The sequence below is a fragment of the Diplotaxodon limnothrissa genome, linkage group LG16 (assembly GCF_057381915.1).
Source record: "Diplotaxodon limnothrissa isolate DT_005_m linkage group LG16, D_limnothrissa_male_GT1.1, whole genome shotgun sequence".
Classification (NCBI taxonomy): Eukaryota; Metazoa; Chordata; class Actinopteri; order Cichliformes; family Cichlidae; genus Diplotaxodon; species Diplotaxodon limnothrissa.
This window is the reverse complement of record NC_140611.1, coordinates 11491854-11510636: the sequence shown is the minus strand read 5'-3', so window position 1 is coordinate 11510636 and position 18783 is coordinate 11491854. Positions and strand designations below refer to the sequence as shown.

Genomic DNA, 18783 nt, shown 5'->3' with positions numbered 1-18783 from the left:
AACACACGAGAAAAAAACTAAAGCTCTCCACCAAAATCCCAAAACGAAGGTGTCTCAAACGAAAATATTAACAAACCCATTCACAGCTATTTACAACAGACTATTTATTTACAACAAAACACCAAACTATTTACAACACGGGGGAGATCACGACCATGACCAACTGACACACAGGGCTTAAATACATAGAAGGAGCAATCAGGGAATGGACCACAGGAGGGAAACACAGCTGGGGCAAATTAGACCTGACGAGACAAGGAAACGTAAACTGAACACTCTAAGATAACAACAGACCTTCAAAGTAAAACAGGAAACACATGACAGTCACGCAAAAACAAAACACTGACAACACCGAAACGTAACAGTCATTTACTTTTTTACTACTATACTGAAAGGTACCAATGCAACGGTGACACATAATGGACTAAAAAGTTGTACATGAACAAACATCTGTCCTAGGTGTCCACACCTATCTGGATGTTTTCTCTTGCTTTGGGCCTTCCCATGTCAGCAACTTTTGCCTGTCATTGAGGTGTAAAATGTTAATTGCACAGGTCGCCAATCATTAGAGAAAAAAGTTTTTGTAACAACTGTCCTTTTTTTACTTGTTTCTATTTTCTATTTAGCATTACTCTTTCATTCATTTGACAACTGCATTTGTTTTCATTCAGAGTGAATTTAATCCTGTTTTAATTGTTGATGGTTGGTTGCCTGGACATTTTATCACCTTGTGGCTACTATCTATTGCCACTTGTGAACAATGTCGCACATATTTTTCTTTTTCTTTTTTCTCTTCTTCAGAGAGTATGGAAATTATAACATATCTACAAAGAACTGTACTTGAGTAAAACTGTGTTAAAAATAAGGACAAAAAATAAGGACACATGTTACTTCTGTAGCACGTGTCCTTATTCGTACGATACAGAGAAGATTAGCATGGTCCCTGCGCAAGGATGACACGCAAATTTGTGAAGCGTTCCTCTTTTTTTTTTTTTTGGGCAGGGATAGCTCAGTAGGTAGCATGGTGGCCCCATGATGGGAAGGTCGGGGGTCCGAATCCACTGAATGGCTACTCTGAGGTAGAGCAGGGCAATATGACCAAAAATATTTATTACGATATACATTTGAAAATTTGCGACAATGATATAACTGACGATATAATTGACACTAGACAAAATACTTTACAACTCCACAACTTTATTAGTGCAAAAAAACCCATCAATGTATTTTCACTTAAACAAGAAGCTGTTTTTTTATGTGCATTAAAGTTATATAAAAATGTAACAGTGTAAATTCTTTGCTGACAGTTTAACCAAAAGGCATTTCCAGTGGAAACTGGCCGACATATCCTCAGCATAACCATGTGTAATATCCACAAAACTTAAAAAAAGGTTATACACACACAATACGTTAATATTATGTTGAAGCACAGTACGTATCACTCCACGAGGCTCCTGCCTACGATAGCTGTAATGCTCCGACAATCCATCAAGCGGTGTGGCTTCGTAGCTTAGCAAAGTTGTACTAAAACATTGGACAGATTTTCGAGCGCCGTGTTCCACATAAAATCGTTTCGAGGTCAGTAAACACAACCAGAATTCATATATAAGGCACACGGGATTATAAGGGGCGCTCTACCAAAAATTGTGCTTTGTTGTGTATCTGACGGACGAAAGCTAAACCAGTTCCACACCACTGAAGTTGCAGCATTTTTACAAACCAATTCTGGTTCATCCGTTTCATTCAACGATCCGCTTTCGCCCTTCTCATTCTGATTTGCCGCCATGTGCTTATGTAAACAAAGGCACTGCGCATGCGCATTTTACCCATATTCTATTGCGATATTTCATTTTCCTTTCATTGCCCAAAATTACTCCGGTATTACCGTGAACGGTATGATATAGCCCAGCCCTACTCTGAGGTACCCCTGAGCAAGGTACCGTCCCTACACACTGCTCCCCGGGTGCCTGATTAGTGGCTGCCCACTGCTTAACTGAGTTAATGGGTTAAATGCAGAGAGAGTAATTTCCCCATGGGGATCAATAAAGTATTATTATTATTATTATTTTCCCTTTTCTGTTAAAGAAATGTTTTTAACCACTCACCATTCAACTCAATGGACAACGCTTCTTAGCTTCTGTGTTGATTGAGAGCTACACAGTGTTTATTTCAGCTGGAACCAAGATGCCCTTTCTTTTGTCTTGGGATTAATGAGCATCTCCCACTGGTTCTGGTTTTGTATGCTCACTTTTCTGGAGACTTTTCTGGAGAAAATCTCAGAGAAACAAACTCAGCGATTTCTTTGCCTCCTGTTTCGATGAGTCATGCATGCCTTCAAATGCCAGCATAAATGGGCTATAGTGATGTCATGAGTATCTCGAGACACAACCAATGCAATCGCCACAAATTAGGGTTGAGTTGTTGTTTGACTCTCTGCTTTTTATTGTTGTGTGTGTATGATGTCCCATGGTGGCAAACACTGGTGTTAACTCCATACCAGAGCATCCCATGTCCTCCACTATATTTATCGCTTTTCAGCCCCCCCCCCCCCCCCTTTTTTTTTGCAATTGTTTTCCAGTACCTAGTTTGAATATTTTTAAGGTGTAGTTGTGACAGCGAAGCATGACTCTCCAAATGCACAGAAACAGGTCTCCCTGACAGTTGTGTATACCCTGCGCCAGAGCTCTGCCTCGCTGCGGGACATGAAATACGGGAACTTTGTTTCCGCACACTCAAGGCCTCGGCAGTGTTGACTCAGTATGAGAGTGTTTGTGTTCTTGCATCTCTCGCAGGGCTGCTGCCTGCAAACACAGCAGCTGGGTTTCTCTCATTATCTCATGAATTCACAAGTTAATTCAAGGTCTGAGAGCTTGTTTAACAGCCAGCGCTCGTCAGCTGCCTCATCCTCCCTTGCTGGAGACACACTCAGATGGCTGTGCGTGTTAGTGGGTTTAAATGTGACGCAATGGTGGAGTCACTGTTGTTTCTGTTCAGTCCGTCTTTAGTCAGAAAGTAACTTATACAAGAATGTTTTGTTAACATTTCGAAATAAGAAAAAGCTTTGTGTTAGGAAAACCATAATATGATGCCCTTTTTTCTGCCATCTTCTTTGTTGGTGTGTCCTGAGGATCTATGATTGCAAGTGAGCAGATGCTATCAATGTATTGAAGGCGGCTCTTTGAAGGAAATGCAACAGGCAGGGAGAGTAAGCAGAGATCTGGCCGCCTCTCATCACAAAGGCATTTCCTCCTCAGCCACTTCCTGCTAAGGAGCAGTCGCCCTTAAAATCACAGCAGAGGCCCAGGCTACGCTGACGGTCAATATGAGGCCTGTCATTTGGTCATCGGGCTCCTTTTATTGCTGTGAGGAAAACATCTTTAACCTTGTACAGTAGGTGGTTTTATAGCCCAAAGCATCATTAGTGGCTATCCACTGCAGTCCTGTTCTTTACAAATGGTGTACTCTCCTTTTTAAAGTAACAGCATAAAAGGAAAAAAAATGATGAGCAAGCAGGAAGGCAGGGTCTGTTTCAAGCCACAATCTGTGATCCAAGTATATTCAAAATGCTAAATCCAATCTCACTGTTAGTAACAGCAAAACCGGATTTGATTTGTTTTATGAAGCTGGAATTAAAGAGTCACAGAGTAGTACACAATACAGACATTTCACCAGTCCAATGGGACATTTCATCTGTAATATGAATTGATTGGTAACTGTTCAAATCCACCCAAAAACGTGGGGCCAGAAAAATAATTTCCTACGGTTTTGTACTTGAAAAATAAAATAAATGTGTCATTAATGTAAAATCACAATCTGTCATAAGTTTAATTTATTAGCAGGCTTTGTGCCCAAGGCGAAGTCGTGTTTAATTAGCTCACCGTGCACAGGCTGGTGTTGGGATTTTAAAACCCAACACAGAAGATCCTGTTACCAGTGGTACTTGTAAATATGTGCACCCAGACGTTCTGAAATATTCATATTTTGTGACAGTAAACATCAAAGCAATAATCAGCCCTGTCTCTTTAGCCTTGGTTCTGCTTAACATTTAGTGCTAATTAACAAACATCAGCCTACTTAAGGTTGAGTCCACTCATAAAGTCACTCACGCACTTGTTGTCATGGTTTTGAAGCAGATATGTTGTTGCTAGTGAACGTGAAGGTGCCTTTGGAACCAACTTATATGTTTCCAAGTAAAACAGGCAGTGTTGGAGTTGATATTAGTTAATGTACCTGTCCTCTTATCCAGTGGTTGATTCGTCTGTTATCATTAACACTTGCTGCATTTCTTTGTCATTTCTGATAGCTCTACTAATCTAGGAAACTAATTTAAAATTACACACGCATAATTAGCATACTGGCATGGTCATTTATAAAGGCAAACTGTACAGGATTGAAATTAGTTTATGTTGCAGTACAGACGCTTGCTTAACAGCATATGATAACTCCACCCCAACTGCTGTGCAGGAAATGGATGCTGACACTAAAAAAGTTGTTGTGTTGTTGTTTTTTTATAGGTTTAATAACATTTCTGTATGCTACAAATGTCATATGGACATTAAAGTTAGAGAGTCTGGGAAAAACAAAACATTTCATAACTAAGAGTCACAGGGAGAGCACATTATTTCTAAACTGTGGGTTTTATCTATAATGAAGATGCCCACTGTGCCTTATAAGCTGTTCAAAGGCTCTTTGTGATTTCCCTGTGAATCTGTAATAAAAACCAGTTGGCACCAGCATTTTCCTGAGGGACATCCACCCTACAGGAAGTGAACGGCTGAATAAAAGGAGTGGCACGGTTGACAGCTTTGCAGAGCACTTCCTCTGCAGGGACCGTGAAGGAAAGGCTGAGTGACTTGACTTTTTCTTCAAGCTGAGATGTTCTCCCACGGCCGCTGCAGTGAACTGAAGTGTGGAAATCGGCTTAAGGCGCCTCAGCAGGGTCAACTATCTGCCGTTCCTGCTGCCTGCCTAAATTGACCACCTCACTGCCCTGACAGGAAATGAGAGCAGAGGTTGGAGAATGACGGATGTGATTATTATTCTATATTCATGGCCTTGGTTTGCATCGGAAGAAATCGTCTCACGCTGCAACGCAGTTAACACTTCCTTCTCCCACTCCCCCTTCTCCCACTCCCCCTTCTCCTCCTCTTAGCCCTCCTTCTGCAGACAGTTTAAAAGACAGAGCAGCAGACAGCCTGAGGGCGGCTGGGCTTTAACTGGGCTGACAGTGGATCAGTACCATTAAACAAGTACGCAGAGAAAGACAGCAAAACAAAAGATATGACCAAATTATCTCTCCTCGCTGCCTGCAGTACAGTCCACTACACCAGAGTTTATTGGACGATTTTGAACCTGTTAAATGGGATGTGTAAATAATTTAGAGTTTATTGCTTGTTGCTCTGTAAAGATGTATTTTAAGGATGTACATTTTAAAGCTAGAAGCTAAACAGTAGTTAAAGGCGACAAGAAGTCTCTTTTTGGACATTTACACTGGGGGAAATAATTAGTTGATCCCTTGCTGAGTTTGTAAGTCTGGTCACTTTCAAAGAAACGAATAGTCTCTTATTTTTATGGTAGCTTCATATGGTAGCTCGGAAATATATTTTGGGTCATTGTCATACTGGAAGATCCCCCAATGACCTATCTTAAGTGTTCTAGCAGAATGAAGGAGGTTCTTCAACTCCAAACTGGAGTTGCTACTAAAGTTTCATTGTATTCCTGATAAACCTTTCTTTTGGTCATTTGGTCTGTGCAATCACAATTTCTTAAATTCCAAAAAGCTAGAGTTTTTTTAAACCCTTGCAGGGTCCTTCTGTGTGTGGAGTATGGGTTTTTAGCATGTTTTTTCTCAGGGAGCTCCGGTTTCTTTCACCTTTAAAAACATGGTAAGTTAATGCTGTCTGTCTTGTCCCAGGACACAATCTGAAGTTCATGTCAGGAGTTTAAACTTTTCAGGTAAATGAAAGTTAAAAAAGGTTCCAGAAATTAGAAAATACATTGAAAACTGAATATTCTCACATGTATTTCATAGATGATGTAATACTTGCTGTAACTTTAGACAATAATAGAAAATGTATTTTTAAATGTCAATTAGATGAACAAAGCTGCCAAATTTGTTGAAAGTCAAGAACAGCCTGAGACTGTATACCCCCACCAAGGCTGGAAATAACCTCCACTCTAAGCATGAATTAGTCCCTGGATCCAGATACTCTTGATATTTTCTTGGAAACTGTCTCCCACTTTTTCCTATTTCGGATCTACTAACTCTATTAGCTTGCACTCATGCAGCTTTCTGCTCATATACTGTACATCTTCATCAAGTCTTTATTTGCTCAAGTGTTTCTGTCCACACACTTGGTTTGTGTGCATTACTCTTTTCAGAGAGCCTTATTTAGCTGAACTGCCTCCACAGTCAGGCTTTAGGTCTTTACATAAAATTCTTCACAATCGATGAAAATAAAAGACTGTTACTGTGTGTTCTCTGGTCACTTGTTCTGCATTCATCTGTGTTTGTTCTACTGTGGCTTAGAGGAGAATACCAGCCACAGCTTTCCTTTTTGACACAATCCTCCCAATGAGAAACATGAAATTGTGTGAAACTGTTATGGAAGTCAGTTAAAGCAGTTACACTTTGCAGAAATGTTATTAGAAAAAGTCTGGAGGGAGAGTTTTTGACATGTTGTTAGCAAAGAAGCTGTCTGAGCCTCATTATGGCCTCTCCAAGCGCCTTATTACCAGGCAGCATGTTGTGATTTGCATGAATAGAGTCTTCTTGTTGCGCTTTCTCAGATATACATGCCAGAAGGACCTCGCCCACCATTGTTTTACAGTGTTAAACAGTGCAGGGTGGTCCGGCTGAGGTTTGGATAGCTGCTGCTGCAGACCACCCAAAGTTTACATCTGACCTCACCTCACCCAGGTCTTCCCACTCATTTCAGATGAGATCCAGACAATATGCCATTGAGCAGAACATACTAACATTGGTTTTGAGTTAATAGTGAGAAAACTGTCTTTAGGGCTGGACTAATGTGGATTATAGTGATATTTTTGGATTAAAGCTAATTTTTTTCTTCATGAACCTGTTTGTGCAGCGGTTTATATTCAGAAAGGAGCTTTAAGGATGGCTGGAAATCCAATAGGACATTAGATAAAACAATAAATGGGGACACAAGTTAAAAAAATAATCAAATTAATGGTCAAAAACATGAAGCTGTACTAAAAGAGTGGATTTAAAATATGTATAAAGCTGTCACTACACTCTACTCCTCTCAGAGCCTCATCAGGCTGTTTCAGCAGCTCAGAGCTGCCAAGCAAAAATGTGCCCCACCAGAGGATTTTGGCCTGAACGTTGGAAAACCTAAAAACGGCTCGTGCAGATGACCCAAGGGACCCACTCGCTTCATCCAGCAAAAAACTCAGACATGGACTATATTTTGGCACATGAGCATGTAGTCTTGTGTAAAGTCATAAGAGGCATTCTTATAGCCGATACAATTACAACCAGTGCTACAGCTTTAATATTGGTGTAATGTACATGAGTAATCATCTTAATTAAAATTGCCTCAGAGCTGTTATTTTGGCCACTTGTGGGCAGCAGAAGTGAATTATGATAGCAATATTATATCACCTTTACTGGTGGCAAAAATGCTCATGAATGGGAATCTGATACTCACTTCATTTGGTTACCTCCAATACCAGAGAAAATACTGAAGTGTTTAGCTGGTCTACTGGCAGTTCACCTGAAAAATGTCTTTTAAAAAATTCTGGCCAGCAGAGGCCAAAAATGAATGTGCTAGACCTGCGTAAGGCTCCATTCACACAATTCTAGAGACTGGCTGGCGTGTACCTGGTAGGGTCGTAAGTATTCCTCAACTGCTTGCTGGCAGTTGCCGTGAAATCAGTTGTTAAGTTCCAGTCACACAGCACTAGAAACTAGTCAATCCCCCAGTAACTACCATTCATTAGTGAAAAATGTGTATTCCTCGGTAAATGTTTGTGGGATGTTGCTTGCTGTCACTTGGTGAAGTGGTCACCAGTAGGGCTGCAGCAGTTCGTTGCCAATATCGATGATGTCGACTATGAAAATTAGTCGACGTGAAATTTTACTGGCGACACGTCATATACTATTACCACGTAAATGTATTAGTATATAGTAGTTAATATTTTTTTTTCTGATGATCCTATTGAGTATTGTTAAAAACACATTTGATTATTTTCACATTCATATGTTTCCTAAGTCATTAATTTAATTTGCTGTGAGACGAGACAACAGGGTGATATTCACAGGTGGGCAGACCTGAACATGTGAGGCACTGGAGCCTAGAACAGGAGGTTTGCCCGCAGGATGAGAGTTATTGAAATGATCGTTGACTAATTGACTAATTGAAGAAAAATTGGCAGATTAGTCAACTACCAAAATAATCTTTAGTTGGAGGCCATTTCTTTAGATGGAAGATATCTCCAAACACTCCATTTCGTGCTGTGCCTCTCTGAATCATGAAGTGAACATGCATGTATAAGCTGCAGTACCAGCAGGGGAGATCATATATTTAAAGCCAAGAAGCTCCTAGCGACCAAAGATAGTATGAAGTACAATCCTTCTATGCTAGTAACGATTAAGCTAGGCGGCTAATATGTATTTATATGTAAATGTGTTAATAATGTCTGTTTAAGCGCTTTCCCTTGATAATTTTCATTTTGGTTTGAAATGAAATATTTCCCTCTGCTGTTACTGAGCTTACTCAGCTTCTGCATGCGTGACTGTGTTATAAATAGGCACAGTGGACTGATGTATCTATTATATGCTTGACCTTAATACTGGTTTGAACAGAGACCGTTCATTAAAAGTTGCACATTTAAAATGTATCTGCTGCACCAGTGAAGTGTCTCTGTTTCTAGTTTGTGTCACACTTTTTCGAGTTTCACTTAGGTTAGGTATGTAGCGAGTGTTTGCAAACAAGTCAATATCTTCCATGCAGTCTGCTAGTGACTTAAACAATCTCAGGGAGGGTTTTGGTGCAGCATTTTAATTCTGATTGTGACTCAGCGATGACCAACAGCTTCTAGCAACCACTCACCAACTGGTTGGAGAATGCACATTGTTTCCAGAGACTGCTAGGGAGTTTCGAACCATTGTAAATGAGGCCCAAGCTAACAAAGAATATAACATTTGTGGGCCAGACAACTAAAAGAGGCTAAAAATTCTAGTTAAAAAAAAAAAAGTTAAAAAATCTATCCTAAATTAACTTACAGTCAGTAGATATGCTTACCTGTATTTGCAGCTCTATATGCACATAATTTCCATGTACAACCTTCCCACAGCAAACTGGCCATATTCTTTGACAAGTAATTTATCTTGTTGAAAACACTAACTAAACAGTCGCCCCACAAGAACGTGTCAGTGTTTAAACTAAAGACAATAAAGTAATTTTTATGACAGTAGTGATAATGGCCTTTGTTGCTAATGTGCCTTAGATTCCATTGCCCAGCCTGTGCTAATACTGAGAACATGGCACACAGATACAGTTTTAAGGGTTATAGCACAAAACAAAACCATACTTAATGTGCTAGAGAGTAATGAAGGTTAATCACGCACACCTTTATGCATTGCTACAGCTATAAAGTGAATCTTTGTCTCCCAGCAGGATAGAGATTAATCATAAGCTGGTATTTGTTGAGCCTGTTAGGACTCAGAAACCCTGCATGTGGTTTTATGGGGATACTATAAAGTAGCTGATGCTGCAGCTTTTATATACCAAATTAATAATTTTGCTTCAGTGAATGGGCTGTTAATGGTTTCCAAAGCATAAGACAGTAATTTCCCCTGATGTTCTAAATGTCAACAGCTGACAGTGGGAAGCTGTAAAGCTGTGACTTCTTGTTTTGGAGCTAAAATCAAACTTTAAAAGCAGAACCTAAAGCAGAACAGCTGTTTGTTTGAACCTCTTCCTATCCCCTTTGTGTCTGAAACAGTCTGTATATCTATGTTTTATGTGAAGCAACAGAATGAACTGAACTTGAATCTTTAAATGCTTCAATGAGTGTGATGTGAAACAAAGAACATACATGTCCTGATTGAACAAATTTAAACTGGAGCGCTCAAACTTTAGAGTCCCAGTTTAATTAAGCAGTTACACACGTGGTGCACATAAGATCCAAAGAAGCCTGTAAAACTTTGGCTGCAGTGTTTTTGATCTAATGTTTGGTGTACGTGTGTGAGTTAGAAGCACACCAGGGTTGCATGCAGCTGTCTAAGAGGATCTCTTGCTGTTATGTGATGAAATACCCTCAGTCACCTTTTTCATTGCACATTGTATAGGTTTCCATAAACTGTATTTGTTTTCCATTAGAAATTCTGATTTAATTCAGTAGATCAATCAAAATAGTTCAAACTAAGATAACTGTTAACAAAGCAGAGAACAGGAAATTGGCTTTACCAGATTTTATGAAGGTGAATATTAACATCGTATTGATGTTAATGATAGACAAAGTGTGTCTGACATCTGCCAAAGTTAGCTGAAGCCAGAATACTGAAATGGTTCATATATGGTGCTTTTGTACTTGAGCAATCGAAGCACTTTACACAAGCTACACCTAAGTGCTTTCTATTTAACATTGTCACGCAGATGAACACATCAGAGCAAGTTCAGTATCAGGATTCTTTGGCATACAGACAGGAGCAGCCATGGATTGAACCACTAACCTTCAGATTAGTAGATGACCTGCTAAAACTCCTGAGCTACAGCCCAGTGAAAGACTGGATGTTTGCTTGTATAGTGCAGTACAGCTGCAAGTCTTCCTCGGCCTCTTCCTCCTTGCGCTTTATGCCATCTTTGAGCTGACTGTGTTATAAATTATGGATTACAGTGAAATGCCTGGTGTCTCTCAAACTGCTATGTTCCACTGACCCATATCTGCTGTTTGCATTTCTTCACGCTCCTGTTCTTTAAGCCTTGTGTTTATATTGACTGCAGTGGGTTTAAAGTCTAGTCTGATTCCTGGCAAGGACTGCAAGAGCAGACAGAAAGTTATACTAAACGTCGCATGATGCATCTACAAAAAACAAGAAATATTACAATGTGTGGAAATATGTGCCACGTGTAACTCACAAAGAGAAAATAAAAGTCCAATTATTCTATCCTAAAACTATATCAAGAGACATTTCATTCAATATTTGGTATTGCACTAAAGGATGTTGAACACAAGCTATGTTGTATCGTTCACATTTTCCTGTGTGAAAGTATAAACTGCTTCACAGACAGACACACAGTTACTACAGCAACTGAGCTCTTAAAACGTCTTTTTTTTTTGAAGCACCACAGACAAGCTGGAGCATCAAAGGTGAATGAATCAGTTTCTGTTGTTTCCACCTGTATAGAAATGCTGTTTACAGAATAGTTTCAGTTTTAAGATGAAACTATATTTGTAACAATTTTTTAAAGATTTGTGTCTTCAGCAGGAACCAGACAGCCTGGGGCTGAGAAACTAACATTTATTTGTTTTGGTATTTTTGGAGGATTTATTAATAGAAGGAAAAAATACAGACTACTAATCTTAACCTTTATCAGTGTGATAGTAATCACTTTGGAGGAAACACTGATCCTGTGTTATATTTATGTCCTTTAGTTAATTTGAATCCAACAGCTAAGAGTGGACAGCAGTGTGAGTTTGCCTTCTGTTGACCAAAGATGAGGGAATATTTTGTGTTTTAACTTGATCATATCTGGCAGCTGACTTGTCCCCTGAATATAACCCTTCTGCGTTTTAGATTTTAGAAGCTCAAAAACAAGATAATCTCTTTTTTCTTTCGAGTATGTTAATTATTACAGAAATAGTCTTATCACTAAGGAGAAGATTAGTCTGAATAAATAAGATAACATTTATGAAGATTAATTGCTATCATCGCCCAGGCAGCCAAAACTCATGCGTGTGCTTAATTTTGTATTCTACTGATGTTTATTTTCTGGGCTGAATCTGTACATGAATATCCTGAACTCCTGAAGGAGCATCAAAGAGTTTAGGAGACTTTAATCATCCAAATAATTTTGAACATCCACTATAGCTATACACACTGGTGTTTAGTTTGTCTTAAAGAAGACAGAAAACCAAAAACATTCAGATTAAAAGATTAAAAATCTTACTTTGAGAGGACGCATTGGTATATTCTAAATAATAATTAATAACTGCTGACTCAATATATTCTCTGTCTTACAGTGATCATGGGAGGCTGTTGACATCTGATCTCCCCGTTAGCTCAGAGGACGCTAGAGTAGCTCGAAAACACCGCCGGGTGTGCAGTCACTGGTCCAAACATGGCTGCCCATCGAATCAGAGCCACGACGAACAACAACGCTTCCCTGCCTCGCTGCAAATCAGAGGGAACGCTCATCGATCTCACCGAAGGAGTGTCAGAAGCCAGTCTCACCGATGTCAAAGGTCAGCAGGCCTGAAAAGCGTATTGAAATTAATGACACAAGAGTCATTTATTTCTTTTTTTCTGTTTTTCTCTCAGGTTTGAAGTACTTTACTTTAAATAAGCTGATTACAATTTTTCAGAGATAAACTTTGATAAATACTACTTTTAAGTGCTTTTTAGGGTACATTTTTCAGTATTGTTAAAACTAGGAATAAAGTTTAAATAAACCCCAGACTCAGCAGTGAACTTCTTTAGATGCAGACTCTGTTTTGTAGTTGTGTTTATGGGGATTATAGGTACTATCTTTGATAATTGTAGAGCTCTCTGTAAAATCCTGTGTAAACAACTCCACAAAGAACATTCTAACTCATTCCGCATTGAGCCATCATTCTGCCATACATATTGTTGTTAAGTGTAGGTAAGATACACAGGAACCAAACCCCCCCCCAAAGAAAACAACAACAACAAAAAAAAAACAAAATAGGGGCATGAAATAGTGAGAGAGCTTTCCTTCCATGTCTGCACATCTGGTAGTGACACTCCATAGCTGAATATAAATGGCCCAGGTTCTGCATATGTAGACAAAAAATATTTAGTTCTTGAAATAATTTGTAATAAATAAAAATTTGTTAAAGCCCTATTTCTAGAATTTTAGAAGTTAACCCTACTTCTCTATAGAAACACTGAAAAGTTGATGACTAGCACTTGCCTTATATACATAATGATGTATTTCACCACAAAAATATCACACTTTCATGTTTTATTTATTTATTTTTTTCCAGTGCCTTCTCCCAGTGCCTTACGACTGGACACAACTGCCTCCTTTGGCACTGCCAGGGAGGTTGTTGCCATTAAGGACTACTGCCCGTCTAGCTTCACCACCCTGAAGTTCTCTAAAGGAGATCGCCTCTATGTTCTGGACTCGTCAGGAGGAGAGTGGTGGTATGCCCACAATAACAAAGAGATGGGTTACATTCCTGCAGCATATGTGGAGCCCATTAACTACAGAGACTCGTCCTTCAGCGACAGTGGGATGATTGACACTGTGGGAGACTGCAATGAGGAGGCAGCCAAAGAAATGGACCTTCTAGGCGAGTGGGCAGGAGTGATTCTTAAACCAACCACCTTCCAAAATGGAAATCCTTTTGCAACTAACCATACCTCTACAAATCCCTTTCTAAACGGGGGTCCCCAGAGCTCACTTGATCAAAACAGTAATGAAAAATCAGTTGATCTTCTTCTGTTTGATACCGTCACTCCATCGTTGCCCAAGTCCACCAGCAGCACTGTTGACATTAATGGTTTTGGCAGCGGTGTTATCAGTTTGAACCCTGTAAGTCCTGTGGGGGTCGGTCAGGTTATGCGCAGAGACAACCCGTTTTTTAGAAGCAAACGTTCCTACAGTCTGTCGGAGTTATCCATCCTGCAGGCACAGTCCGATGCTCCTCAGGCCTCTGCTAGTTTCTTTGGAGGCCTTAAAGCACCAGCACCAGAGCAGTTTCAGAGCAGGGAGGATTTCCGGACTGCATGGCTTACACACCGCAAGTTGGCCAGGTCCTGCCATGATTTGGATTCCCTTGGCCAGAACCCAGGCTGGGGCCAAACGCAGCCGGTGGAGACTAACATCGTATGTCGACTAGACAGCTCAGGCGGAGCTGTCCAGCTTCCGGAAACCAGCATCAGCATCCATGTACCAGAGGGCCATGTCGCCCCTGGGGATACACAGCAGATCTCAATTAAAGCTCTGCTAGACCCGCCGCTAGAGCTCAACAGTGACCGCTGTACCACTGTCAGCCCTGTGGTGGAGATTAAACTCAGCAACATGGAAACCAAAACCACTGTTACCCTGGAGATGAAAGTGTCTGTTGTGGTAAAAATGGAGAGCAGGCAGACTACTGAAGTCTTGTGTGTACGAAGTGATTGTAAAGAGGGACCTTACACTCCTGTTCCTCAGGCATACATGTATGGAGACACAGTCCAGGTGTGCCTGGATAACCTTGAGCCATGTATGTACGTGTGTGTCGTGGCTCAGGCTCAATCCTTATCTCCAAATTCCACAGTTTGGGAGCATGTGGTTAAGAAGATAACTTTGGGAGTGTATGGTCCCAAACACATCCATCCATCCTTCAAAACAGTGGTGGCTATGTTCGGCCATGATTGTGCGCCAAAGACACTGTTGGTGAGTGAGGTTGGCAAGCAGGCCCAGTCTGCACCACCAGTTGCTCTCCAGCTCTGGGGCAAACACCAGTTTATCCTGTCCCGACCGCAGGACCTTCGTGTAGGAGTTTATTCCAACATGGCCAATTATGAGGTAAAGGCTAGTGAGCAGGCCAGGGTAGTTCGAGGATTCCAAGTTAAGCTAGGCAAAGTCAGCAGGCTTGTCTATGTCATTGCATCACGCGCAGACGATGTGTCGGATTTCACCCTAAGAATCCAGGTCAAAGATGACCAAGATTGTATACTGGCCCAGTTTTGTGTCCAGACACCAACACCGCCACCCAAAGCAGGCCCAAAGACGACAGCGCAACGGCGATTCCTGAAGAAGAAGGAAGTTGGTAAGATTGTCTTGTCTCCTCTTGCCATTGCCACTAAGTATCCTGTTTTTCAGGACAGGAGAATAAACAACCTGAAGTTTGGAAAGTTAATCAAAACTGTCATACGACAAACAAAAAATCAGTACTTGCTTGAATATAGGAAAGGAGATTTTGTAGCTCTGTTAAGTGAGGAGAAGATCAAGCTGAAGGGCCAGTTGTGGACAAAAGAATGGTACATTGGATATTATCAGGGCAGAATGGGACTTGTTCATTGTAAGAATGTGCTAGTGGTCGGCAAAGTTAAGCCAATTTACTTCACTGGGCCTGACCTCACAACCTCATTGTTACTTGAGCAGATACTGAAGCCCTGCAAGTTCCTCACATATATTTACGCCTCTGTAAGAACTATATTGATGGAGAACATTGGCAACTGGCGAGCATTCGCAGATGCACTTGGATATGTCAACCTACCCTTAACGCATTTTTGCCGCGCTGAGCTGGACAGCGAACCAGAGAGGGTTGCATCAGTGTTGGAGAGGCTGAAGGAAGACTGCAACAATGCCGAGAGCAAAGAGAGGAAGTCCTTCCAGAAAGAACTCCTGACAGTAAGTTACTACCTTGGCATCCTCCTCTGTAGCAGTGACATAGCGTTTTCTTTGAACAACCGATTTGAAGAAATGAAAATTGTTCTTTTCTGTTTTAACTTTTCAGTTTCATTTCGATACATTATGGCCTTCATTGGTCCAATTAGAGGCATTATTTGTTCTTTATCCCCTTGGTTGGACACTTGTTTCTTAAAGCATAATTATCCCTCTGCTGTGTTATCTTCCCACAGCTGCCTTAGGATTTAGGCTGTGGTCCAGTCTACTGATTCTGCTGGGAGTGCAGTCAATAACTGCTGTGTAGGCATCGGGGTCTAATCAGGACCGAGGAGCTATGCAGAGCAGCAGAATACTTTGTCCCCATGAGTATGCTGATCCTACAAATCCAATAGATAGCATAGACTGCACTTGTAATTTTTTTACTTTATGTGCAAATAAATCAAATACCAGGAAAGAAAAAAAAGTGTTGAGAGCTTAATGAAACTGGCTCTTACTCTGGTATGTACACTAAGACATTTCAGGAATGGAAACAATGATACTGAATTAATTAATTCTGTGAGGCTAACGTGTGATTGATGATGAGAAGTAACCCAAACTCTATTTTTTGGTGAAAAATGCATGTTTTTCATTTGTGTCAGTTCCAATTACTATGATTTTGACCAGTGGTTGTGACAACTTGGGAAACAAATCCCGTATTCTTAGGTTATCATTAGGGGTTAGGGTTAGCGATACAGCTCAGCCAGTTAGAAAGAAACACAGGTGCTTGTCAGCTCATAACAAAAACCCTTTTCTTTACGTCTCTTTTTTCAGTTGGGCTTTAAGTAGAATATCAAATGTGGAACGCTTTAGCGAAGTTTAACATTTTTAGGGATTTTACTGGGGCTTTTCTTCTAAAGTGAACAGATGTGTCTGAAGCCTGGTCATTATGCTTATGTATTGTGTTTTTTTCTTTTCAGTGCATTCAGCCTTTTTTTTTTTCTCGGAGGGGGAAAGGCCAAAATGCTGAGCTGTGCTCACTGTAAATGTGCAAACCAGCTCTGTCTGGCACTCAGTTATACATCTTCTGTCATGGAAATGTGGATTTTCGCCTCAGCGCCTCAGGCTGTCTGGATATTGAGCCTCATCCTTACATGCCTAAACACACTGTTTGTGGAACTGTGCTCCGTAAAATTTGGCATTTTTCATTTTACGACTTACATTTTACATGTCTGTGTGCCCCTGAAATATTACTTTTTAGTGGGCTGTCTTCCCTTTTGACTTGAGGCACTGTTTCTACGCTTTGTTTCTGTATCAGTACATTATCCTCCTGAGAGTTTCTCGGAGGTCACAGACATCTTACAGCTGAAGTAATGCCGAGCAGAAACACTGTAATTTGCACAGGGTTGTAAACACTAGTTAGAAACATTTATAGACAGAGAAACTGCAGTATGGAAAAGAACATAATAAAAGGTGGTGACTGAAAATATGCCCTGCTTGGTAGTTTGAACATAGGCCTGTTTTTATGTTATTCCTGTCTGGATTACACATAAACTACTGGTTACTCTCAGGACAATCAAAGCACGCAATGATCACTCAGATTCAGTATCACGAACGGTTGTTTTACCAGCGTACATATTCTCGTTTGACCGATGTGCAAACACTGCTCCCCCCCCACCCCCGAAAGCAGAATCATTTGCGTGATCAAATCTTCCCTCCTCTGGAAATTGAGCTATTTTCTGTGTCGGGGGGACATTCTCCAACGATTCGCCTGTGTGCCATTTGACGTGCCATTTTGAAATCTATTTTTAGACGAAAGAGAACCAAATCAAAAGCACTGTGGCTGCACCAAAGAGCAGTCTTTGTGTTAAAATGTATGATGCTTTTTTAGTGTGCTTTGATTATTAGTAGAGAAAAGGAACATTGTATGTATATATGCACACATCCAGTCCTGCAATACATCTTCCTTCGCAACGATTATGAGATTCAGTTTAAGCTGCACCTGTATTGCAGAGGCACAAAAGGTATTATGTTATGAGATGATTATGTTATGTGCTTATATTGTAACTTGGCCACTGATGTATGCTGTGTTCCAGAGTCTGTGCTTAAGGTGACATCTTTATAAGCCATGTTTTGGTCCACCAACCGTCCAGAACAAATTTTCTGTAGTTTAGAACAGAAACTGAGCAAATCTTCACACTGGAGAGGCAGAAACAAGACAACAATTTGAGACTTACTTCTGCCATGTGAGTAACTTGCAGATCTTTTATAAACCGTAACAGGAAGGCAGAACAGCAGGGAAGTCTGTCACTCAGACTAATTCCCCATACATCTGCATGATGTTTTATTCAGGAGTAAAATCAGTAGGGCTGTACTGCTGTGCTCATATTCATATAAATCCATCAATTCTTTTCTTACATTTTTTAATTTCCACAACATGTTGGAGTGTTTATTACACTTCAAACCAATTAGCTGGTTTCAATTTAAAATATTATTTCTAATATTACGACAACCGCGGGTATTTTCTGGCGCCACCATCAGGTCAGGGTGTTCTTACACTAACTAACTTAGTGTAGCTAAGTTTTTCGTTGTTGTTGTTTTTTTAACAGTAGTCAGAATACTAAACTAGGATTAAAGTGAATTTTTTTTGGTTTGCTGAGAGTGATTTTCAAAGAGCAATACAGTGCATTCTAGTGTTTTTTTCCACAAGGTTTGTTTATATCAACAGGCAGGGACAAGCTTGACTTCTCTGTCGATACCTTGGGAGTACAGCTGGAGATTTATTTCAGCTGTCTCTGTGTGACTAACTGGAGTCTGTGATTTTTTTCAGTCATTATGAAAAAAAAATCTGTGTTATAATGCTGTAAAAATGTCTCATCTAAACAAAATAAGCATTTTCTTTCTCATAATAACACAGCCATAGATGGTAGATGTTTTAAAGGAAGTAAAGGGGAGACATGCTGTGGACTACATGAACATTTAGCATCCTAAACAGTGTAATAAATGGGGAGTGATTTCAGATTTATGGACAGCTCAGTTGGCAACAGAAAAATAAAGTGGCATTATGTTAAAAAAAAGAAAGAAAAGCATTTACACCATTAATGTACTTTCCCTTTACTTTGTCTACAAACCATTTATTTGTGGAGCAGTTTATACTCCACCAGTAGACGGTAAAAACACCATCATGAGGCAAACTCACAGGTTAAATCTCAACACACTTAAACTTGATGTTAATGGGGTGTGTTTATTATTATGC

General features: G+C 40.2%; 1 protein-coding gene and 1 non-coding gene across 2 annotated transcripts in view; both read left to right on the top strand.

Moving 5' to 3' along the window:
* LOC146615801 (SH3 domain-binding protein 4) overlaps positions 1 to 18783 on the top strand; it is a 49541-nt gene that overhangs the window by 12197 nt on the left and 18561 nt on the right. The window contains exons 2-3 of the mRNA XM_085374705.1: positions 12214 to 12435; positions 13198 to 15554. Coding sequence (XP_085230831.1) covers positions 12312 to 12435; positions 13198 to 15554 — 2481 coding nt within the window. The 5' untranslated portion in view covers positions 12214 to 12311. The remainder of the gene's footprint in view (positions 1 to 12213; positions 12436 to 13197; positions 15555 to 18783) is intronic.
* Positions 887 to 988, top strand: LOC146615802 (U6 spliceosomal RNA). The gene has a single exon (XR_014906982.1). It is a non-coding gene; the product is annotated as a U6 spliceosomal RNA (small nuclear RNA).